This window comes from Rousettus aegyptiacus, unplaced genomic scaffold, assembly GCF_014176215.1.
Source record: "Rousettus aegyptiacus isolate mRouAeg1 unplaced genomic scaffold, mRouAeg1.p scaffold_m13_p_4, whole genome shotgun sequence".
In the NCBI taxonomy this organism is placed as follows: Eukaryota; Metazoa; Chordata; class Mammalia; order Chiroptera; family Pteropodidae; genus Rousettus; species Rousettus aegyptiacus.
In genome coordinates, this window is record NW_023416307.1 from 78,253,930 (window position 1) to 78,280,747 (window position 26,818).

A 26,818-nucleotide genomic window follows, 5' to 3' on the forward strand; every position below is an offset into this window, starting at 1 on the left:
TATCTGATACATTCTCTGTTCTGTAAGATGCAGATCCAGATTGTTTTTGCTTGGGAAAAATATATTTTACCTAAATCCTCTGAAGTTGATGTTACATCAGAGAAACAAGGGTAATTATAACTTTTATTCTGCCCTCTACTTATTACTAATTTGCTATACTGTTAGATTTGTAAGATCTTCTTTATTGCTTAATTAGCAAAGATGTTTTAACTTTCTTGTGCTTCAGTAGGGGTAAACTAATTTATATTCCGGGTATCATTCAGGGAAAAGTATGGGCAGTAAATTATATGTGACTTTTTGGTAAGTTTCCTACAATAACATTATATTGATATTGTCCTTGATATCATAAGGCTACTAGTAATATAATAATAACAGTAGTCTAATTTATTGTATATCTATGTACCTGCTACTGTGCTGGGTACTTCCACTTATGATACATGTCATTTGTTTATGAATAATCCGGGAGTGTTGTGTTACTTTTTATTTGTTTGTTTTTGTAATTGCAGACACTTGGAACACATTTTTATAGACTAAACACCTACATCATTGTATGGCCATTCTCCTATTGCTCTTCTATTTTTGTATTATAATTATTTGAGTGCTTAACTTTACTTCCATGTTAAATCCTAAACTTCTTGAGTGCTATTCACCTTTGCTCCTATAGTGCCTTTACACTCAGTGGATAAATGCTAAATATCTATTTGGTGAATGAATAAATTTTTCTTTTGATTCAAGTTCTCCAAATAGTAAAAACAGAAATGGGATTGCATATTTTAAGACCATTAATATGGAAGTAAGCATCCTTTCTAAATACATAGAATGACACTAATAATATGAGAATAATTTCGATATTTTTATATATAAGCAAAAAAAAAAAACCCAAAAACAAAACAAAACAAAACAAAAAAAACTACTGTGCTCCCAGGAATTAATAGTATAACTATGACTACCAACTTAACAGATTAATTTTTTTCATCGCCAAACCTGTTAATAAAAAATTCTACTTTCTTTCCTAATAGAATCTCCACAGTCTAATGTTTCATAAGTATAATGTTTTATCTTACAAGTATTTGTATGCTCAATTTTTTTAGGCCTTTCATTGAGAGTTAATTTCGAACCTACAGTTTCAAATTACCATGTTTAGTTCTAATGCTGAAATTCGCAAAGGTGTAATTAGGAAGGGGGGAGGGAAATCCTCCAGTGTTCAAAACACAAAATGTTAGTGCTATTCACAATTAAATGTGATAATATTTAAATAATGAACTTTTAGTGACACCCAAAGAATAATATCTAACCATTAAGATGGCATCTATACAGCAGATGATTTCACAGGAAAGTGCTCAGACCTCCGTCAAGTTAAGAATCAATAGGACCTAGGCCGCTGTGGTAGTGTCAAAGACATGGTCTCAGCTCATGAAAGGCCCTTCTGTGCTAGAACTATATTAAATTATCACAGCTAATGTAAAATCAACCTTGGTGTAAAAGATAAAAGGGTGAAGTTCTCACAAATGATCACTTATCATTCCATTCCAAAATGCATACCTCTTTCATTAGAGATGGAAATGCCACTCGAATTTCATTTTTTTAGCAGGGTTTTAAAACAGCCAAACCATTAACAGAAGAGAGTAGCTTTTTATATTTATACAACCAGTGACTAATGAAACATTATACTCTTTGTGCAAAAGAAAAAAATAAATCCTTTATTTTGTAATGAACCCAATTGAAGCCCTTTTAAACAGAGTGTAATATGGTTTCACTGTTTCATCGAGCCTCTCGTTATTTGTGTCAATAATCCTAGGTAAACTACTGTTGAACTTCACAGCATTTATCTAGCAGCATGAATAGCATTAATCTATGTGGTGCTTTTGATGAATTGTAGCTCAAAAAGCAAAACCAAAAATGACTTCTTACAAAGTGCTTAGCGAAGTATTTATTAGAAATGTGTCAACTGCCAACTACCTACAGGTAGCTTGGCTACTTAGGATATTATGTTGTTGGCTAGCTTGCAAACACTGCAAAAACATGAATTTTCCCCACTTGAATTACTTTTAAAAAACGAATGACACACTTTTCATTTAAGTATATTATTTCTGTCATTCTCTTCTAATTCTATATATTTTTATATCGTATTGCTTTTGACACAATGTGACTTACTATGCAACATGCCCCAGGTTTCTAGAAACTGCTAGATGAGAGAAACACTTAGAAAGTTAAGGGCAAGTCAGACTATACTTCATTTGCATTATCGCATGATCTAAACATCCAGGTCAGCATGAACTGAAAGCTGCTCTTGGATCCTGTTCTAAGGATCTAACTTATCTTCTTGATATCCCAGTTGTTTTTATATTCTCTTACAGTAAAACTGGCAGGGTGTGGCTACAGGGGTTTACCATATTTAATTCCAGTTTATCAGTATAACTTGATTGGGTCGATCTTTCCTAAAAGTTAAAATTTGTACAATTTATGAGATACTAGAAATTAATTTTTCAGCTCTGCTATCTTCAAGATGTTTATTTGTGGATAGTCTATTCACTGTGAGCCTTCCTTTACCTTTGATAGCAAAGTGGTATTAAGAATTGAGAGATTGTACATACTAAAGCAATTTGAAAGTAGAATATTAACATATTATTTTTTATCAATTTTGATATGTACCATAGCAAAATAAATACCTGGGGAAAAAAACACAAACTAAATTATTTTTTTCCTAAGTTTATATCTCTTTCCAAAGAATTAGACTTTATTCCCAAAATTATTTTTTGGAAAGATATAGAACTAACCCATATGTCTCACAGTATTCTATAATTAGATTTGTGGGAAAGATATCCAATAAGTATACCCTCACCATGATTTCTAAGACCCAATGAATTTACTACAGCATTGTGTTTTATACAATACTCATTCAAAATACGGTAATATTGTGAAGAACACTAAACTAGTCTTAGAAAAGATTTTCTTTATGAGATATATGATGAAAGTATTACATTATTTAATGCTCTGTCTGTGGAATATTCACAATGTATCCTACCATAGAAACAAACAGAAAACTCTAAGAAGTCCCATAATAAAGAAACATAACTAACTTTGTTTATTGCAGTATTTTTCAGTATCATAAAAGTCATCTCCATCTTATAATATGTTAGTGTTTATTATGAACAACACAACATGGCTTTTAGAGGTTGAGAAAAACAGATGCTTTTCAACCTTAGGTATTGGTATTTCTTTCTGCCAGCCTGTTATATTTACTCAAATTGTGAGATTAATGGAGAGGAGAAAAATGGCTGTGGGTGTTTCCAACTATTGTTCATAAGAGATTAACACAGTTATTGTTAATCTTGTCCTTACTGCATCTCAGTCATGCTATCATTCTTTGTAACCAGGTATAGTGATTATAAAGTATATTTTTATGATCCTACAACCAGAATTAACTTAAAGGAAATATAATTTTCATAATTCTGATAACTAAAAGCATTTATTTTAAAATTTAAAGAAAACCATTAATTTAATAGTCACCACCCCAAATTACACAACATATTTGTTATAAAGAAAATGTGTCACAGAGATAATCTTCATTTTTAGTGTCTGTTGTAATTTTATTTTATTAATTTGACTTGGAACATAATAAAAGTGAATCTCAGATGTATTTACATTTATGATAAGTTCTGAAAGAAAAAGAAAACCTGTTTAAATTTGTTTATTATTCTAAAGATTTTGATAAATTTCAGTAGTTTTTCAGGGGAGTCATTCTTTCACAAATAATGATGTCAAAAAGTACTCACCGTGCACAATAAGAACGTACTCTGCACTGCTTTGGCCAATGGTGTTTGTGGCTTCACATCGGTATGTCCCATTATCCGTCTTGTTCAGGAAAAGAATATTTAGCTCTCTACCACTCACAACCATTCGGTCAGGATCTGGTAATTCTCCACCATCCTTTGTCCACAAAACAGGTTCTGGCCTATTGGATTTAAACATGCATAAAGATAGAATAAATAAGAAATGTTACATGTTCTTTCAAGCAAATCAAGCAATTTATAAATTTTTAACACTTGTTTTGTGCACAACCATGTACTAACTTCTATAAGGTATCAAAAGAATGATCACTCAGAAGATTTGAAGGTATAAAAAATATAATTTAATCCTATTCAGCTTAATTAAGCAGATATGTGTTAAGAAACTAATTTATTAAGTATTATAACAGTCACTGATACATAGCAGGTAACTTTGGCCATGATCATGGTGCTAATGGTTCATAATTGCTAATCTCTGGAAGACTGTTCTTGAGTTATCGGAGCAGCTTTCCCAAGAGGTACCTGGAATGATATCTTCGCACTTGGCCCTGCGCTGTGATTGTTGCCTGAAACCACATAAAGCTTCTCTCCCTTAACTCTCCTGCTTATCTCATCCCCCTAAAGGTTCTTCCTGACAATTTTCTCTTTCACTTCTTCCCTAGTTTTACTGAGCTCTGATGCTGTGTTAGCTTAAGATGTACAACATAATGATTTGATATATGTATATGTTACAAAATGATTACCACGTTAAGTTTAGTTAACATCCATCACTTCATATAGGTATAATTTTCTGTGTGTATGATAACTTTTAAGGTTTACTCTTTTAGCAACTTGAAAATATATAGTATAAGATTATCAAATATAGCCATTATGTTGTACATTATATCCCCAGGAATTATTTATCTTATAAGTGGAAGTTTACATCTTTTGACCACCATCATCCATTTCTCCTACCTTCCACTGCCTATCTCTGGATGCTTTCATTTAATAATGTGCTTGTCTTAGCCAGAGCAATTAAGCAGGAAAATGAGTAAAAGTCACCCATATCTGAAAGGTAAAAGTAAAACTGTTTCTATTTGCAGGTGACATGGTACATATAAAAAATCCTAAAGACTCTACCAAAACATGCAACTAAACAAACAAACACAACTAATAAATGCCTTCAGTGTAGTTTCATAATGTAAGAATATACAAGGACTAATTACATTTTTATACAACAGTGAACTGTCAGAAAGAGAAATCAAGGAAACAGTACCATTTATAATTAAAGCAAAAAGAATAAAATACATAAGAAAAAAATAACTAAGGAGGTGAAATAATTATACACTAAAAACTATAAGACACTGGTGAAAGAAATTTAAAAGAACATATAAATGGAAAGATATTCTATGCTCATGGACTGGAAGAATTAATATTGTTAAAATCCTATACTACCCAAAGCAATCTATAAATTCAGGGCAATCCCTATCAAAATTCCACTGGCATTTTTTTTTTTTAAATCTAAAATTTGTATGGAAACACAAAAGACTGAACAGCCAAGCAATTGTGAGATTTCAAACTATATTACAAAGCTGTAGTAATCAAAATAGTATGGCATTAGCATAAATACAGAAATATAGATCAGTGAAACACAATAGAGAAACCAGGAAATACAGCTATGCTGAAATGATCAACTAATTTTTGACAAAGGCACTGAGAATGGGGAGATATACAAGAGGAAAGGATAATTTCTTTAAAAAATGGTGTTGGGAAAACCAAACAGATAACTGCAAAAGAATGAAACTGGACCCCTATCTTACATTATACACAAAAATCATCTTGAAATAGTTGTTAAAAATTGAACACAAGATCAGAAACCATGAAACTCCAAGAAGAAAATATATGGAACAAGCTCCTTGAAATTAATCTTGGCAATGATTTTTTTTTTTTTTTTTTTTTTTTTTTGCATTTGACACCAAAAGCAAAAGCAACTAAATCAATAATAAACAAATGGGATTGTGTGTGTTACATGCCACTGAATCGACTACTGGTGTCTCCATGAGTGAGTGATATCTACTGTGTCCTGTCCTCCATAGCTCTTTGTTCAGTTCCTATAGACGCCTGCCTATTGATTCTTTTATGGAGTCAATCTCATACTTGGTCTTCCTTTCTGCTTGATGCCTTCTATTTTCCCGAGCATTATTGTCTTTTACAAAGAACCCTGCTTTCTTATGATGTGTCCAAGAAGGACTTCAAAGCTTCAGTTTTGTTTTTTTGCCTCCAGCAATGTTTCAGACTTCATTTGCTCTACCACCCACTTGTCTACCTTTCTGGAAGTCCAGAGTATCTGCAGAGCTCTTGTCCTACCCCATATTTCACATGAATCATTTTTTTTCCCCCGATCAGCCTTTTTTATCATCCAACTTTGGCATCCATACATGGTAATTGGGAATATGAGGATATGGATGTGAGAAAGGAGAGGCGGCATCTAAAAAATGCAAAGAAAAGGGCTTGTAGAAATGACCGACTCAGTCAATTAAAGCCCATTCCTAACTGCCATCTCTCCTTCCAGGACTCTCCAGCTAATGTGTTTTGCCATAGCTACCTCCCCCACCTCAAGGACTCTCTAGTTCACATCTGTTGATTCATGGCTTGCCAACCAACTAATGTCTGTCCTTATCTCTGTAGCTATGTAGGGATAACAAGACTGTATAAAACTGCTTGCCATGTTAAAATTAGGGCTCAGCCTTTGGATAGGAATCCACTGAGCAGATGCTGGAATTAATGTGTCGCTTCCTACTTATAGCCTCAATGTCCCATCTCTCTATTCGAGAATTCTATAACAGTGCTGAGAATGCCAAGGTCACAAAACAAACGACCTGTAAAACCAGTGGTCTGGAAAGTCCCCCCGCTCCCCACCTTATAGCCCCCTCCCATCCTGAGTCATGAGTCACATGTGAAACTTCAGACAAAAAAATCATGCACCCCTTGCATAGACACTGCAGAGGTATATAAGTTATAAGAAATCAAACCAAGGGGAGATCGTGCTTTGGGTCTGTTGAAAATCCCACATTCTCTGCTGGCCAATAAAGTATCCTTCCTCTAGCAAAGTTGTCTCAGCATCCAATTTTCTCCATCGGGTGTCACTTCCTGCAACTGATGATCCTAGCTTTGGTCTAGAATGACACATTTCTGCTCTCGATGATCTTCCTAATTCTTCTTTTGCTGCTCTTTCAAGCTTCAGCTTTCTCTTGATTTCATGGCTACAGTCTCCATTTAAATTGATTTCTGAACCAAGATGAGCAAAATATTTGACAGTTTAATGTTTTTACTGTCTATATTAAAGTTATGTATTCTGTAGTCATGATTTTTGTCTTATTGATGTTCAAATACAGTGCTGCTTTGGCACTTTCTTACTTCATTTTCAGTAGAAGGCATTTCAAATTACTGCTACTTTCTGCCAGTAAAATGGTGTCAGCTGCATATCTTAAGTTTTTGATATTTCTTCTACCAATTTTCATTCTTCCTTTCTGTGAGTCTAGCCCAGTTTTTGCTTATTTGGCTTTTTTGTTTGTTTTTTTTTGTTTGTTTGTTTTGGTATATTTTCTGCTTACAGATTAAACAGAAAGGGAGGTAAAATGCACCCTTATCTAACACATTTACCTATAGAAAATCATTCTGTCTCTCCATATTCTGTCCTGACAGTGGCTTCCTGTCCACAACAGTTTATAAATCAGGATGATCAAGTATTGAGGAATGTCCATTAATTTCAGAGCGATCCATAGCTTTCCATGATCCACACAGTGAAAAGCTTTACTGTAGTCTAAAAAACATAAACTAACCTTCTTATGAAATTATTTGGAGCACTTCAATATCTAACAGATGGTTGCAATTAGTTCTTGAATGCCTCTTCTTTTTCTGAAACCAGCTTGAACATCTAACATTTCTTGCTCCATATAAGGTAGAAGTTTTTGTTGCATCACTGGAGCATTACTTTACCTGTCCAGAAAATTAGAGCAATGACTCTATAATCACTACACTCTTTGACATCTCCTTTCTTGAAAATTGGGATGTATATTAAACATTTTCAGCCTGTAGGCCATTGTTTGTTTGTTTTTCACGTTTGTTGACATATAAGTGTAAATTAGAATATTAACAAATTCAGTTTCTGTGTCTTGAAACAATTCCATCAGTATCCCATATTTCCCTGATGACTTATTTGTTTCCAATACTTTCAAGGCAGCCTTTACTTGTTTCTAAAATTACAGGTTATTTTCTTGTAGGAATCTTCTCCAATGTAAGTCATTCTTTTATCTCTTCTGTATAGATGTTTAATATACTGTATCCATCTTTCCTTTATTTGCTTCTGGTTAAATAATATATTTTCTTGTTGGTTGTTCAGCATTCCTAGTTTAGATGTGAATTTCCCTTTTATTTCTTGAATCTTCTTGTGAGACCTGTTGTTTTATTTTTTTTTGTTGTTGTTCTCTTCTATCTTCTTACATTGAGTATTATAATAGTTCTCTTTCTCTCTCCACAATAGTCATTGAAAAATTGCATTCAAGATTCTACACCTGATTTTGTCATCTTTTATTTTTGCCTCTTGCTTGTTTTTATCAACTTCTTCTGTCATCTATCTAGATTTTTGTTTTTACTTCTGACATTGGCTTTTTTCATTATTTGTTAAAAATATTTCTAGTTTTAGTCCACGGTTCTTGTTCTCAGTTAATTAACACTGAAAACTTGTTTTTTTTGTGAGTGTGTGTGTGGACTTTAAATCAGGAATGTTATATACATTACATACTGGCACTACAACTCTTTTAGTGCTTGTCTTCAGCTTTACTCTAATGTTTGATATTAAGTTTGTTATCAGAACCACATCCTACTCCAGGTCTTACTCTGGCTTCAATTCTCCTGCTTCCAGTTACAAAGTCTATTCAGTTTCTATATTGACCATCTAAGTATGTTCATTAATATAATCATCTTTATAGTTGTTTGAGGCATATGTTTTTGATGTGCAAGTTGTTGACTTCCCAGAAATCTGAGAGCCGATTTCCTGCAACATTTCTGACCCCTAGTCCAAATTTTCTGCCAACATTTGATTCTGCTTCATTTTCTACTTTTGCATTCCAGTCACCTATAATTATCAACATGTCTTGTTTTGGTATGTAATAAATGTCTTCTTGGATACTTGTGTAAAAACTTTTAATTTCATCTTCTTCAGTAGTTTGAGCATAGATTGGAATAATGATTATGGTAATAGGTTTTCTAGAAGTCTGATTGATATCATTTAGTCAGAACTGCCTGTGTTACATCTTTCCTCAGTATTAATGCCACTCCTTTTCTTTTGAGTTTGTAATTTTCAGAGTAGAACACTTTATAGTTGCCTGACTAGAAATGTTTCATTCCAGTTCATTTTAGTTTGCTGACATCAAGCCCTGCAATGTTTAAATATTCTATTTCTTGCTTTCCTATTTTCAGTTTGCCTTGGTTCATGCTTCTTACATTCCATGTTCTAATTGTATTTGTTGCGCAACATAGTACCTTCCTTTCACCTTTGTGCACATCAGATGCTAGCGTTCTTCTGGCTCTTGCTTTGTTTAGTTTTGCATCATTAGCAACATTGTTATTCGTACTTATTATCTGCTCTTCTCAGGTAACAGAGTGCTTTCCAAACTGGGAGTTTCATCTTTCAGCACTATCTCATATTTCTTTTTGGAGCACTCATCATAGGATTTTCAAGGTAAAACAAAAGAAAAAAGAAAAACAATAAGAAAGGAATATATGGCAGTGGTTAACAATTGCCTTTTACTGTGTGTTGTGTGGGTTCAAACCACACATGGGTCTACATCAAACTAAAAAGCTTCTGTATAGCAAAGGAAACGTTAACAAAGTGAAAGGACAATCTACAGAATGGGAGAAAATATTTACAAATCATATATCCAAAATTGGATAAATATTAAGAGCAATAAAATAAAATAAAAATGGGCAGGGGAACTGAATAGATGTTTTTCCAAAGAAGGTCATACAAATGGCCCATAAGTCATTCATGATCACTAATCATCAGGGAAATGCAAATTAGAAAAAACATGAGATATCACCTAACACCTGTTAAGATAACTATTGTTAAAAATCCAAGAAAACAGACAAGTGTTGAGGAAGATTTGAAGAAAAAGGAACACTTGTGCACTGTTGGTAGCCATGTAAATTATTGAAGCCACTATGGAAAACAGTACGGAGATTCCTCAAAAAATTAAAAATAAAAGTACTACACAATTGAGCAATTCCACTTCTGGGTATTTATCCAAAAGAAATGAAATCACTACCTCAAACACCTGTCTGCACTCCCACTTTCACTGCAGCATTATTTACTTAGTAAATAATTTTATCACATCATTTGAAATTATTTTTGAAAAAGCTTTGATAATTTGTTTATGTTGGTAAAAAAGCTGGTTATGCTTTGATATTATAGATAAAATTAGAATATATGTCTTATTAAGTGATATCCATAACTATAATGGCATTTTTAATACAAAGATTATATTTTTCTGACAAAATTTTGTAAAAGGGATCAAAGTTGTAAATCAAATAGTAATAAATATTGGAAATTGTATCAAAAACAAAGATATGTAATGTGGCAAAATAATTTATTTGGTTAAGTAGTGAAAACACTTGGAGAAAGAACAAAGAAAGGACAGTTTATTAGGACTGTATCCATGATATTTCTGAAAAAGGATTCTATTAAAAAAATAATAAAAATATAATAAACTAGTTATCCAAAAATATTGGGAAATATAATTATGTCCAATTATATAGACAGCTCATTTTCATAGTATCTTTAATAAAAGCCACACTATTAATATTTCTCAACTTGCTTCATACATCACAAAACTACTAATTGTTTTTTTGAATTTACTAATTCTTATCTTAAAACTGATAGCCTGGAAAATCTCATATTATGCACTTCATTTGAAGATGTAAATCTGGTACAATAAAGCCATGATTTATGAAATATTAGAAATTGTGTCCTTCTTACAAAGTTACTAAGGCCAAAATTAAAATAACAGTTATATTAAATATAATTTGAATTTTAGAAGATTTATCTGTAAAATAGTAATCAACTGAGGTATTTTATTATATTAAGAGGCACTACTTTCTTGATATGTAAGTTAGAATTTTTAAACACACACAGATATAATTGTATGCATGTATCCACACACTCCCATAAACCCAAAGTTATACCCCAAAATTCAAACTGCCATAAATTTTTCTGCTCATGTTCATAAGTTTTCAGTCACATCTTAAAGCATATGACTCTGTAAATATGTAATTAAATTTAGGTATCCTTTTAAATTGTGTATTTAAAAATAAAGTTAAAGATCTAGATAAATTATTCAAGTTGCCAGTTTATATTTTTTTAAAAAAAAATCTTTTTTTCTTAAATCTCTTTTAGAAAGTAATGAAAAAAACACCTGTGAAGATGGGTAACAGGAAATAATAGCAATATAAGTCACTGATGTCACTGCAGATTGAAGATTTCTTGAGTCTAAAAGATATGGTAAATCTTCTAGATGACAAAAAAAGTTAGCACCATGAGATGCAATTTTCATGAAATGAAGGTTAGAGTTTATGCGTCAATTAAAAATAGCCTACATATATTTCAATAAGGACTTAAAATCTTCAAGCTTCTTTCTATGGCCATACCACTCTGAATGGGCCTGATCTCATTTGATCTCAGAAGCTAAGTAGGTTGGGCCTGGTTAGTACTTGGATGGGAGACCACCTAGGAACACCAGGTGCTGTAGGCGTAAAAAAAAAAAAAAAAAAAAAATCTTCAACCTTCTTAATATCGCAATACAAAATATTAAGTATTTTAGCAAGTCTTGATATAATTTGTGTTTCATTTCAAAGAAGGTTCCTAGGCTTTCTCCATTTGGAACCCAGCAATTATTGAGTTTTTTGCTGCAAATGAAAAACAATCTTCCTATCTGTTCAGATGACCAAAAGAGACTATTTAAAGTGTCTTCAGTCTACAGATCCTATGTGATAAGGCTGAGAAAGTGTAAGAACTAGACACCAGGAGTAACAGGACAGTGACACAGTATCAGGCATGAGATAACACAGTTTAACTCCATGGTGAGAACACTGATAACGTCAATCCGGAAAGTTCCTCCTTAAAAGCCCAAATAATTAGAAGTGCAAAATATTCCATATGAGGTGAATTTTTATTTATGTTGTTGTATACCAAATATATAGGGCTAAAAAGATGTTTTATTTTCTCATGAATCTAAACACATTTTTTTGCAGCAGTTTCTTCCTAGAATAGAAAACCAGAAGAAAATATAAGTGAGAAAAGAAACCAAATATGTTCATGTATTTGTCTTCTTATATTCTAAGGCCTTGGTAAAGCTGTTTTTACCTTAAAAGTTATTTTAAAAACTATTTTTTACTCAGTATTTTTCTTTGTACATATCTAATAAGAGATTCTCTGATATCTTTAATAACTCCATATTTATAAATTAATATTGGAAAGAATTGCCACAACTCTTGTAGAGTATGTGTATCTAATACCTTGAGCCAGATACAACCCTAATTCTTAATTTCTACTGAAACTCTTTAGTTAGTCTTTGGGGCATTTATTTTGTAAAGTAATATCACAGAAGCAGTCTCTCTAATTCTCCCAACTGTAAATGGGATCATTCACTCCTTAGGTATTAATGAGATTGAAATCTTGCTTTGCCTTCACAGCTTTCATTCTCTCCTTAGGCTCATGTTTGAGAGGAATAAAGAATAAGCAGTTCAGTTATGGAAAAGTCAGTTCTGTAATGTAGGTCTCCTAGAAAAACAATTCTAGTTTCCTAGTGGAAATGGACAGGAGTAAAAGGTCTTCCAAAGTGTGGGATGGATACAGTCTTTAGTATCGTCCTTATCCCAAATGGCTGTACCCCTTTAAATTTCGTCATAAGCACAGCACATGTTGAGATTTACTACTGAAATTAATCTCATGAAAAATAAATCTACTTTTTCCAGATGAAAGAAAAAAAATAAGTTACTATAATAGCATTCAAGTAAACATCTGGTTAAAGAAATAGAAAGAATTTTGCCAATATACATATCTTACATCTTTTTAAATATAAGACAAAGCAAGGACTTATGTTAATAACTCATGCCTTATGTATTTATACTTACATGATACATGAAAATGACTACTGCCTTTATTTCAGTTTAGAAATTCTACAGGTGGCAGTAGATGTGATTGAAGTATTAATACCCAGTTTTGTTTGTTTTTTTTCTTAGGCCTAATTTTTCTTCTATTTACTGTAATATTTTCACTCTAAATTGAAAAAAAGCTGGTAGGAGTTATGTAAACATCTTGAATCCTTTTTTCTGCTTTAAGCAAAAACTTTAAAATCAAAAAATTATACTGAAGAGCCTATGCACAAAACTCAGTGTTTATGTTATCACATTTTTAGAGAACTGGAGAGAGAAAAAATAAATGCAAATTAATTGATAAATGTGCTTGAAATTGGGTTCAAGTAGAAAATTTTAAGTTTTTGGGCTTCTGAGAATAGAGATTCTGAGAGAAATCTAGTCTGGGCAGTTCTTCATTGGGTAGATTCAGAGTGCAGCCATAACTCACAGGCCAAATATTGCTAGCCAAGTGAAAAAAACAACAACTACAAACAAACAAACCAACAAACAAACAAACAAAAAAGAGGAAAAAAAAAAACTAGAAGCTGGAGTTGCTTGCCCCTTTTCTAAATTTACAATACAAATACAAAGGAAGTTCAATAAGTAGCCTTTCTTAAAGCTATGAAACCAAATCATAATTTTGTGATAAGTCTCTGAAGCCAAGGATGTGTTTGCTGAACAGGAAGAAATAGAAAGGGATTACTTGTGGAGCTATTTACACATTGATCATTTTAAATTCAAAGATACACAAAGGTTTGCTTTGTTAATGAGAATCAAAGGTCGTTCTGAACATAGTTTGTAAACATTCTACATATATACAAAGTCAGAGTCTTATTGTAAAAATCTAAGCTTGTGGAGAGAACAAACTATGATATTTCTTTTTCCTTCAGATTTTGTTGTTGTGCAACTTAATTGAAATGAAAATTGTTTTTCTTTTATTGATGATATTGATTTCATACTTTTTATGGAAACAATTTTTAAGCATCATATAACTTACACTATTTGCCAACTTAACTTTAAGTGTTTTACTTATCACAATTTAGGTTCATTTTAAGACATAATCAATGGAACATTTACGTGTCCAACTTTACAGATACAATTTTGCTCAAGGGAAAACAAAACTTCAGAAACATTTATAATGGAGTGGTTTTCAATGAGTCTCGATGGGTTTAATTAACAGAAAATGTTCTACTTTTACGCTAATATCTTAAGACAGGAGATCAATGAACTTTTGCTGTTGTTAGTTAAAGCCTACATAGTCTTGACTAGGAACCTCATAATTTTATGTTATTATTATTAAACAATTATCAAAAAATAAATCTGTACAAGTTTTGAAACAGGGATTATGAGGGACATAAGGAAAATAAAATAAGTTATCTTTTCTCTGTAATACTAAATTTTAATAGTTTATATAAGATAAATGTTATTAACTATAACACTTAGCAGGGCATAGTAAGTAGCATAAATGAGTTATAGAACATTATAAAGATTAATCATTCCCAAATTAGAGACATTACAACAGCCTTTATGAAATATATAACTTTTGACTAGTATCTTTAATTATGACAGGATTTTGATTAGTAGAAATGGTAGAAGCCAACTCAAGAGGAGTCAGAACCCTAGGTGAATGTTTGCCCTCTAGAAGCTACAATGTTGAATAGATACATTTAAATATGGTGAACACCAGGAAAACAAATTATATTTAATAGGTAAATTGCAATGGACTAAGACGACAAATTAGAAAAGAGTAAAATTAAAAATAGGGATATGATGATTGAATTAGGGTAATAAATTCAAAAGTCAATATGTAACTTGATATAATGGGATAAGACAAAATATGCTTATAAGTAGCTTCATCTAAAACAAAGTCTATAGGACAAAAAGCTGAGTGTGTGAAAATATTATTTTAGTATTAGACCAAAAGACTGATGATTTCATTAATATGGAAGAGAGAATGAAATGTGATAAGAAACATTTTGGTCATAAAGAGGAGCATGAACAAAAGAAAGAAATGGGAAAGTTTTGGGTAGAGGTGTGAGGGGGGAAAAAAACTTGTACATTTAAAATAGGCAATAATGGGCTTTGAGTGCCAAAATAAAGAACCTAAACTTTCTTGAAAAATGAAAATACTTTCGTATGGCTTTTAAGAAGTGAATATTCTTGATCAGAGTTTCATTTAAGTAAACTTATGTAAAATATCTGAAAGAGGAAATTTAATGAAGAGACCATATATAGAGTTCTGAGGAGAAAAACCAAGGTCCTACCTGAAGTTGGAGTAATTTTAAAGAAAAGAACACAATAGAAATTAGAAGGCTCTTGGGTATGTAAATGTGAAATTTGGAGCCAGAAAATGTATGGTGTTAAAGGAGAGGAGAAACTCTGTGGTGTTCAGTCTGTATTACAGAAACACTGTTAGTTCTACCTAGGAGAAAATATTATGCAAAACAACCAACCAGACAAAGGAACAAACCATAAACCAAGATGAAAACAAATTGAGATATAGAAGAAAGGAAAGTTGATTTGATTTTGGGACATGTTTAATTCAAACACTAAAAAAAAAATTAGAAATACATCTTCATCTAGCAATAAGGAAATGAGGAATTAGAAATCAGGGAAGAGGACAGGACTGAAAGTTTTACAGAGAGGATCTGGAGCCAAGCAAGTGTCCAAGCTCAAGAAAGAAAATAAAAAAGTGTGGATTACAAATATCTCAGACTATTTTTTATTTTGTGGATGAAAAAAGAAAGGCAATGAAGTCCAAGAAATCCAAAAGAAGTCAGAAGAGAATATCATAGAAACAAGAAAGAACCTCTAAAATTTCACTGACCTAAACATTTACCTTATAATTCATCCAATACTTTGACTTCTCCGTTCTCCGATCCTCTCACGTCCAATATTATTTTGTTAGTCTCACCTCAGCCATAATCACACACTAAACTTTGTCATCATCGTTACTTTGGTACCTTACAAATCTCAATTTTTCAAATCACAGCCTCCTAACTTTTCAGCTCACTATTCTGTTATACATCATCAAAACCTCCAAACCCAACTAATGAACCCATCATTTACCTTTATTCTTCAATCTCCTCCAAAGCCTCTCTTTAACCAGTCTTACAATGGAATCTTTATCTTTTCATTATGTTTATCTAGTTAATTCTCAGTTAATTACTCATTTTAGTAAAAATAAGGAGAGGGAAAACTGTTTTAAATACTATTCTTGAAATCATCATACATGAATATACATGAAGAGCAATAAGAAAGAAAATTTTAAAGCCAAAGGACATTTCATTATTGTGTCTTTGAGTATTTCATGTTTTTTAAGTATTGTTTTGTTTGTTTTTCTGACCCGTGGAAATATGCCTCATGTGTTGTCATAAACATTGTTAATTTATGATTAGACCTATACATTTCCAGCCTTCTATAACTCTTTAACATAATATTTAAAATACATATTTTTGAAAAATCTATATTTTGATACAGCTAGTATCATCATTTGTTAAGCTGACTGTCCTAACTTCCAAATATTTAGATCTGGAATGGTACAATAAATAAAAAGTAAAAATAAAAACAAAGATACTTGAAGAAATGACTTGAAGAAAATTCTTACAACTTTTCTTTTTAAATATGTAACTTTCCATTGTGTTTCTAGCGTGTTGCAGTTATTTGTATTGATTCATTAGATAATTATATATTTGTGTATTTGCATGTGTATGTGTGAGAGAGAGATGGTTTCTTAGCTTTTTTCGACACTGGTCTCACTCTCTTCTGCTTTTAGTGGTTTCTGGATATGTTCTTCAATCTCTTGCTTTATCCTCTTAATTGATATGGGTTAGTCTTTGTTCAGCATGAATATTCTATTTCCCATGCCTGCTCAATTATTTTTATGAAAAGCAACAAATCTTTTTTTTTTCTTTCTATTTGTAGTTTGAGAATCACAGTGATTCCTGTTGAAAGATTCAAAAATGAACACTTCTAGTTAGACATCAATAAAGTACTTCTTTCCTATAGGCTCAAAAGTGTTTAATGCAGTAATAAATGAAGTCAGTTTGAAGTGGAAAATTCAAGCCTACTTATTCCATTAAATTGCAAGTTAAAACTCTGAGTCTGAGCTTAGCTACTCATGTATATTCCTGAAATCAACTATTGCATTAGTATAGCATCAAGTAGGAGATATCTCATTACATTAAAGGTGAGATTTAGATGGGATGATAACATTTATGCTAACTTCACTGTGAAATTTAAAACGCAATAGCAAATAAGAAATGAACTTCTTTTATCCTGATTAATCTGAGCATATACAACTTGATTAAGATTTTTGAAGACACTTCTTAACTCCAAGAATAGAAGTTTATAGTTAAAACAAAATAACCTATATACAAGAGGTAAATGCCTCTATAGAAGATTTGAAAATAATGGCATTTTTTAGAGTGCCTGTGAAATCCTGGACCACTTTTTACTGATAAGTAGTGCTCACTGATGATTATATTGACACTTTTAAGAAACAAAGGAGTCATACTATGAACTGTATAATTCCAGCCAATTTATGGCAAAAGAATAAAAGATTATCCCTAGAAAAGATAAGATTGCTATGATCCTGAAGGACTGACAGATTTTACCAGTGAAAGAAAAATATTAAAGGTTGTGATAAATGCTTAAGCTAATCTCTCTCTCAAGGACGTTGTGCTAAAGCAAAATAATTACCCATGCCTTATCCACACTTAACATTTCTTTTCTTTGGTAAACACAGAATGCAAATTCCTGGTTAAGAAAAAAAAATCAAGAAATCTTGAGTAAACAACCATTTTCTCATCCAAGCAATAATAAGCCCCTCTGCATATGTACATTAAGCTAAAAATCTCAATGATATATTTAAAAGTGATTCTTCTTAAGAAAATATTTTTTCAACTTATTTGAAACTCAGTAGCTCTTGAACACCTCAGTTGACTAAGTTAGACTTTAGACACTTTTATGTTTTTTAATTCCAGAATTTATGAATCTGAGTTTTCAAACCCTGCCACTTTATCTACCTGTGTACTTTATAATGACATTTTGATTCCATATGAAATGTATCTACAAGCATCATGATCAATTAGATGCATGAATACCATTTCTTTTAAGGGCATGTCGTAATGATGGGGTCTTATTATCTTTATAAGAGTTACTTTGCAATCTATTACTTCCACTACTATAAATAGTGCTAATTAACCTTATAAGATCTAATGCTTATGTTAAATCCCGTGTCACCATTATAAAACAGCTTTTACTCTATAACTTGTTTCTTTTCTAATATTGAAACCAATGGTCTCAGAAAAGTAAAAGTAAAGTGCACATCATTTATCTGGTAGCTGGGGAATTAAATGTTCCATATAGGTAATTGCTGAAGATAATTGAAATTTAAGACAAGAATCTGAAAGTGTATTTTAATCATTTGGATGATTTTTTTTTTCAAAGGATCAAACTTCTCTGCATTATTAAATAGAACATCCTCAGCGGCATTCAACTGTACTTCTGGAGCTAAGATATCTTAAGTTTGAACATACATTTTTGTCCAGTGCTGGTCTTTAAGAAACTGAAGTGATTAAGACTTAACATGCCCCCATCCCTTAATGTCCCCAAGAACCGACTTCACCACAATTGGTGTTAATGCAACAATTTTCAAACTTTTGAGATGTGTCCTACAGTAAAAAAATAAACAAACAAAAACAAACAAACAAACAAACAAAAAACCAAACATATTTTGCAACCCCAAATATACAAACACACACAGGAAATAAAAGCTTACTCTTTGCAATGTACTATGACATTTTCTTTACTTTCCTTTCTCTTCCTTTCTTCACTGTTTTTCTGTTCTATTCCATTGTTTTCTACTTTATTTTTAGTTTTTAAAAAGGGTTTTTAAAATTGATCTTATATTTCATCATTTAATCACATCCAGTATTTTGAAAAACACTGAATTCGTTACGCACAGTGAAAGCTCTTGTGGCCTATAGATCTTTTACTCATACACTGCCAAACTATATTTTTATTCTGGCTTCTTTATAACTTTCACTATATTCATTCTTGTATTTGGATTTTGAGGGCTAGTGCTTAAGTCCAACAGAGCTCACCATTTCAGGGACATCTGTTGGTCAAAAGTCACAATAATTTCTGCTTTTCTCTTCTGCTTTTTAAAATGTTTTCTGCCTCTCCTCTTTCTCTTTTCCTTGAGGCATCCCAGATATTTTTAGTACTCTGAATTGGCAAGAGTTTGGCTTGAAGGCCATCATCAACTACGGAACAAATTCTTCCTATTCTAATTGGAGACATTCATAAATATTGATATTGTCTAAAACTTGGGGCATGGTTTGCTGTTTAAGTTTTTTTTTCAAATGTTGAAGTTTAGGACCATCTATATTATTGTGGTTATATCTAAACAAATGAATCAATGCACACCATACATTTTAAAAACATGTGAAATGGAGAAAAACTTCTTTAGATTTTTTGAGTAAATGGCTCTCTAAGCAATAAGAATTTTCTCAGTTTCAACATTAATTGAAATAACACCAAATATCTACAGTGATTCTTCATTAATTTTATTTTTCACATTTTGTTTCTTTTATATATTTTACAAAAGTGATACAATATTTAACACAGGTATAATATAATCTACTTCTCAATAACTTGCCTGGTAATCACAAGGGATGTTAGCTCTAATGTTATGGCATATATTATAGAAAAAAAAATTGCAAAGAGAAAAAGAAATCTTATTGAATGACACTTTTTAAGCAATGGGTTTACAATTTCTTTAATCAAAGATATAGTATTGAATTTCATAATTTTTTAATGTTGAGTGATTTTTTTTTGTTTCTGCAATTTTTCAACAATTACCATTTTGATGACTTTGTATATGTAATAAACACACATACAATGCCTATAGATCTTTGAAGAGTAAAGAACTCAGATATAATTACATAATTAATATAAAAAACTACAGATTTTTAAACCCATGAGCCCAAAAGTGCATCTTGAAAATCTAATGAATGTATATATAAGGATCATTTCACAATGGTGTCTTAAATATATTGAAATATTTTTGTGTTACAGTTTCCCACTAAAGATTTCCATAATCTATCAAAATAATTGGCTTTTTGTCACAAGAAAACTGCTTACCTGGAATTGTTCAAGAAGTATATTTCCTCTATGTATCTATAATCATGGTTCTGCATAAACTTATGAGACTTTCACAAAACATATAAACGTTTAATTGAAAATGATTGAGTGCCCAGCACACCACAGATGTCCAGCTAAATAACAGCAGTGAGATTACCCAGAGTCAGCTTCTTGTTTCAAAAACAAAACCAAATTATTCAGTCTCATTTCCAAGATAACCACTTGTGTGTTTCTAGAGAGTCAATGTTTGATTAAATTTTGAAGCCATGAGATGGAAGAAAAGACCATATGGGCCTCAGAAAAGAAACTCATAGGAAAAGAACAGCACATGGATACATCTATCTATATATATCTATATCTATATCTATATCTATATCTATATCTATATCTATATCTATATCTATATCTATATCTATATATTTATAATTATAATTATAAATATTTATATTTATAATTATAAATATTTATAATTATATAATTATATAAATTATATATAATATATTATATATATAATATATAATTACATTAATTATATAAACTTAGAGCTAAATTTCTCAATATTATACTTTTGAAAGCATTTTAGAAGAAACTGACCATATGGCCTTTAACTTTTTATTAATTAATTGAGACAATTTTGTATCTCTCTAGATCTCAGACACAATGAAAGAAAAACATTCTAAATATCCTGTAATCTTCATATCTAGGGACTGCCACTGTGAGAGTACCTATATGATAAGGAGACCCTCATTATGTTTATTCTGCCAACAGTTTGGTGACATAATAAGCATGATATTTAACAAGAAAGATGTACTTCTGAAGAGTGTTTATGTGTAAGTTCTGCTTATTCTGTTTAGTTTCTAAGGTTGTCCATTGTACTCATTGCATTGATGTTGCTTTGTAGTTGATATCTGCAATCTTAAACGTCTCAAAGATATAAAAAATTAAGAACATAATATAATCAGCTTTAAAAAACAAATATATGTAACAATAGAATAATTATTATAAGCCTAACTATAAATCTAAGTAAAAATTATTTAGATATGCTTATAAACCATTTAGATAATATTTAGATATACTTACACAGGTTTGAGCTTATATAACGTCTTTTTTTATATCTTTTTGATTGAAAAATAGGCTTTCCTAGTAGTTTATGAGAACTCTCTCATAGTTACTAACTTTCCCAGGTTGTTGTGAAATATCAGCTTGATCAGATAACTGAAAACACTGGATAAACAAAAAAACATAACCATCAGTGTTGTTAAATTTTTTTAAATGAGTGTGATCTTGACTCTACCGTTTATCAACTGTGTGACTGGACAAAGTAACATAACTCCACAAGACTAATTGTTTTTCTTCCATGAAATGGACATAATTATGAGTCTTTGTCAACCTTTTACAATAAGATAGTTGTGTGGTTTAAATAAGACCATAAGCATGAGTGAACTTGAAAATTTATGCTAAAACAAGGTTGCATCATAGACCCTGGATTCTCAACCACTCATGAGCCATGGCACTCAGTTCTGGTTGTTTAAGGCCTTCCAGATCTCTTGCTTTGGATTTCCGTCAAAACTTGATAACCATTTAGTTTCTTTCAGCTCAGCAGAACTGCTCTAGTCATTTTCTTGTTTAGGAAAAAAAAAAAAAGAATGCAGCTTGCTGTCAGTGTTCATTTAATATCATGTGTAGGAATGCCACATTTTCTAGGATATGAAATTTTCAGTGATTGAACTACTAAAAGCAGAATGTATATATAAATAGAATGATGTAATTTGTTTCCAAAGACTATCACCATATTACAGCAATGTGATAATAATAATAAAATCAAGATATTTCATGGCAAAATTTGGGAGTAAATTTAGGATTGTAATTCACAAGTTAGCTCAGGGTAAATACTGCAACCTGCAGTGCCTCCTGTGAATATTCTCGTGGCAAGCAGGAAAAGGGCTAGATGTAGCCTTTTACACATTTGTTGAACCAAAACTCATGCTCTGCCTCTTGCAATCCTTTCCCATTGTTCTGAAAAGCTTTCTACTTAACACAATAAAATTACTGATTCTGTGGCTTGGGATGTTCCAGTTTCTCATTTCTAACTACATTACATTTTATGAGGGTTCATGCTCTTGCTCTTCCTCTAAGCAGATCATTACTACTATTTAACCTCAACTAAAATAGCTATGATGCCCTAATAATTTTGCGATGACTTTAGCCTGGATTCCTTTGCTGTTCAAACATGCTTTTGAAAATCACTGACCATCATGCTAGAATGTGCTTATTCTACTTGTGACTTTGAATTTCAGAGTCATGAAAGAAATTTGAGGTAATAACTCAGTTTGCAGGGTTGTCATAGTAGTCCAAATATCAGCATGTGTATTAAGCATATAATTAAGAGTGTAAAACTTGGTGAGAAACACTGTATGTAATTCTTTGACAAAATAATAACATCATAATCTTCATGGTTATTATTTTTTATGAAATTACATGGAGGCAGAATATATGTGTATAACAAATATAAAACATATATGGTATTGCCATTAATCTTTAAAACAATTTGCTTACTAGATTTCATTTTCTTAATTTGGGGGAATAAAAATATTTGATATACAAGAATGAAACCTAATGTAAACTATAGGGTTTGAGGTGATAATGATGGGTTCCTAAATAACGATAGATCCATGGGTTCATTGTGTATAATAACTGCACTCTGTTTTATGGCATGTGAAGAGTGGGGAAGGATGTGCATGTGTAGAGACAGTGATATATGAGAACTCTCTGTATTTTCCATTGAATTTCACAGTGAAACTAAAATTGCTGTAAAAAAGAAAGATGTGTCAAATTTTAAAAAATGGCATAGTTAAGTGACTTGCTCAAGACCACTCAGGCCACAGATATACACAGATTCATAATTCAAACCTAGTTTTGTATATTTCTCTTTCTAATACATCACACGAATTTTTGTTCCCCAGAGCATGACAGCTTAGGCGTTATATCTGAAATTAAACAAAGACCTGATGATTAATTAGATGGCTTTCTATCATTAGATGGCAGATAAAAAAAAAAACAAATATTGTACAATTAACATCTGTTACGCATTAGGTCAAATCATATGCATTACTATTATTGTAGAACAATACATTTTTTTAAGTTCGTATTGGTCATATTTTGACTTAAATTATTTTACTCTGGATGATAACTTGCCTTCTTTAATTCCTGCTTTGTTTGGTCGTTTCTTCTGTCTGTGATTGCATAATATGACAATTAGTAAATAACATGTTATTTGCAAACGGGTACATATTTAGGCTAATAAAACTGACTTGATATAAAACTGTTTGCCTTTATTTGAATCTCATTTATTAATCTCTATTGTGCTAGTAGGAAAATCCATCAGTATGTTCTTAGATTTCTTCTTAAATTCTTGATAATTTCAAAAATGGATGTGTAACTGCTGCTCTGAAACACTTCACTAGTTGTTATATAATATGTGATCTATCTTCTTAAAGATTAAAATCTTTCTTGTACAGAATAGGGATTTATACAATTATGTATACTAAATTAATGCCAAGAATATGAGGAAAATTGTCATTACCAGAAGATAAAATAGTAAGTACAACATAAAATCATTCTGAATACACAGAAAAATTCATCAATATCTACAATTATTTTCCTTTATAGAATAAATGCCAAATGCACATTTAACTGAGAATGCCCCCACTGTTTTGCTGAAGTAGATTTAAAACGTATTAAACATTTGATTAAAATAAATAATGATTCTTTTAGTTATAGCATGTAGGAGGCAACCCCATACCTTTTAAGGGCATGACTTTAATGTAATATAACAGCTTCTTCCCCTTCCCACCCCCATTCTCTCTCTCTTCTTCTATAAATGGAGAATGCTGCTGCCTGAAAGCTGTCTGGGAATTTAGCCAAAGAAAGAAAAAGGTTGCAAAAACTCTGGGGACTTTAAAGAAAAGTGGTTGGCATTAGCTTGATCCTCACTTTAAACTAAAATTAAAACAATAGACAAGACATGTACAGTAATCTCTCTTTTAAGGAAAGAATAGAATGCCTCTATAGTAATGTCGAGTGGAACAATTTGGTCCTGGCCCAAGTTATGCAGCTGTTCCACAGGAAAACAGCAAAAGGCTTCAGTCCAAAGCAGGCAAATAAGGCATGATTGTTCATAAACAGTCACTGGGGCTTTCACATTTAGAACAAGGAAAACATCATTAGCATACAGGATGGCAGGTTAGGGACATGACTCTCGGCACAAGTTGAGCCATACTATCATTTGTGATTTATAAAATAGTGATGTTATTGTGTTTATTACCAATACACTTAATAATCATAAGTAACTCATTCTTGTGGAAATTATAAATTGTGCAAACATTTTTAAAGAAACAATAAAGATCTAGCCAAGGATTAAAGATATTATCTAAGTCAGCTACAAGATACAAAGGAATCATATATCCATTATCCATTTCTGATTCCTATCTGCTCATTGAAAGTGGATCAGGCAAATAGAGAGATAATAGAAATGTGTTTTGGAAGGCAACTAGAAGCTAAGCCACAGTGTTACTTTTCAGTGGCTCCAAAATGGGGAATCAGGTGTAATAGCTCCAAAGTAATGGGCAGTGAAATAAGAAACTTGAACCTTCCCATTGAGTTTATGTGATATCACATTTTTCATTTTTACTCCCATTCTTTATAGGCTTTTTTGGTCCTATCTTAACATATAAATAGTTTATTATTATTATTATCATCATTATTATTATTAATTATTATTATTATATTTTAAAAGTTCTGTTTGACCTAAATTCTTTTTTTCACTCCTCATCTCTTTTTTCTAATCCGTTTTCTGATATGCGTGGTCTTTTTTCATTATCTTTGCTTCTCTACCGCCTTCTAATTCCCTGATTAATTCATTCCAATATGTCTTCTGTTCTCTCTGCTCTAGTGAGACTGTTTTCTTTATGATCAGTAAGTTTTTCTTCTGGGAAAGTTCATTGATTTTTCTTTTAGTCTTTCCTTGTTTTTTTAATCCTATTTCCCTCATTTAGCAGTGTTAGAGATATAGTATAAAGAAAGGCTAGAAATTAGACTGTCTTTAAAAAGGTTAATGCCTACATTTACTGGAAATAGTAGTTACTTCAAAAATGCAGAAGAGTGCATTTTAAGATTATTAAGAAAAAAATATGAAAACCAGTGGTCTAAAGGCAATAAGGAATCGAAATTGGTTATACTTTTAATGTTAATGGCCTGGCAATCTACAAGGAATGAAAATGGTAAAAAGCCAGTTAAGAATGAGGATACAATACAATAAAGTCAGTTAATACACATTTACTTGTGGACCATAGCATATAGATTGCAACATTGGATAAATAAGAATAAAGACGGAATTTAATGATCATTTTAGCCCTCATGGAGCTTCTGAGTTAATTGCTGAAAGATATTGTACTTATTAGAGTTATTTTTATATGGTATAAACTCAAACTAGAGATGGTCAGTTTGGTAAAAATTTGGCAAGTTTTAAGAAAGGGGCTAATTATAGAAGAAAGTTTGATAAAAGAGGATGGCAAGAGTAAAATATGTCTTGAGATTAGCTACTTCTTTACCTTCAAGCATCCATGAGTTCAATTTCAGTGCTGAACATTATTGTGGGACCCATGTGAGTTTATCAGTATTGACTTTGGCTAACATAAGTGAGGATTTAGACTCGGCAATTCAAGTAAAAGAAAATAGCTGAAAAAATGTACACTTTGGGCAATGATTGAACTGAGTTTAATTCCTGATTCATCCACTTTAAATATGAGTGAATAAGAAAAAATTGGCTTATATTGCTGAGCTTTAGTTTTCTCTTCTGCAAAATAAGGAGACTTTCGTGTTTCCTTTACCTATTTGCAAAATGATATTAATCAGGATCTTTCTGAGCAAGGAGACAATTTTCTATAGTCTAAACTTCCAGAACCTTTGTATTTTCAAATACGGGTTAATTAATTAATTAATGATCATTATATTTTTCAGTCATTTATGGTGCAGATTATACATATCCAAGTCCAAGTTTATTTCCAGATAGCTGAAACAGAGATTGATAATCAGGCACATCTATTCAACCATATCTCAGCTTATGGAAATGAATTACTTAAATATCTAATGACTTAGACATCACAATCTAATTTCTCACAAAAATAAAATACTGTTTCTACTGTTTGGAGTGGATATGGAATCAAAGAGTAGATCATTGACAGACAATCGGTTGCTATTTGAGTAGGAATGCATATATTTTCAAGTGTTCTATATATTATATTTCCCATTATCATCTTATTTAATTATATAAGTTGCCCAAATGTACACATATGTCCTTAAGGAAAGAACTAAGGAGAGAAAGTGAAAGCAAAATTTGCTATGCCCTGATTCTGATCATGTTCCTCCATATTCCCATACGCTGATCCCTGAGGTTCTAAGAAAACAAAAAACAAACAAACAAACAGACAAACAAAAAAAAAACATAAAAAAAAACAAAAATAAAAGAAGCAAAAATAAGAGAAAGACAGAATTGGAAAACAAGTGAAAAAAACAGGAGTAGCAATGGACGGGAAAGTTAGGAACAGGTTCTGGTGTTAGGGACAGAGAATCAGGAGTAAAGAAAGTAGGATTTAAGTATGTCTAAAGCTTACTAGAGTCTATCCCACATCTTTCCCTAATTAAAGTACTGC

General features: G+C 31.5%; 1 protein-coding gene and 1 pseudogene across 3 annotated transcripts in view; one reads left to right on the top strand and one right to left on the bottom strand.

Moving 5' to 3' along the window:
• CADM2 (cell adhesion molecule 2) overlaps positions 1–26,818 on the bottom strand; it is a 986,159-nt gene that overhangs the window by 81,394 nt on the left and 877,947 nt on the right. For all 3 annotated transcript variants that reach the window (XM_016152338.2, XM_016152337.2, XM_016152336.2), the window contains one exon: positions 3,777–3,955. In XM_016152338.2, the coding sequence (XP_016007824.1) occupies positions 3,777–3,955 (179 nt within the window). The remainder of the gene's footprint in view (positions 1–3,776; positions 3,956–26,818) is intronic.
• Positions 11,458–11,575, top strand: LOC118602385 (annotated as a pseudogene).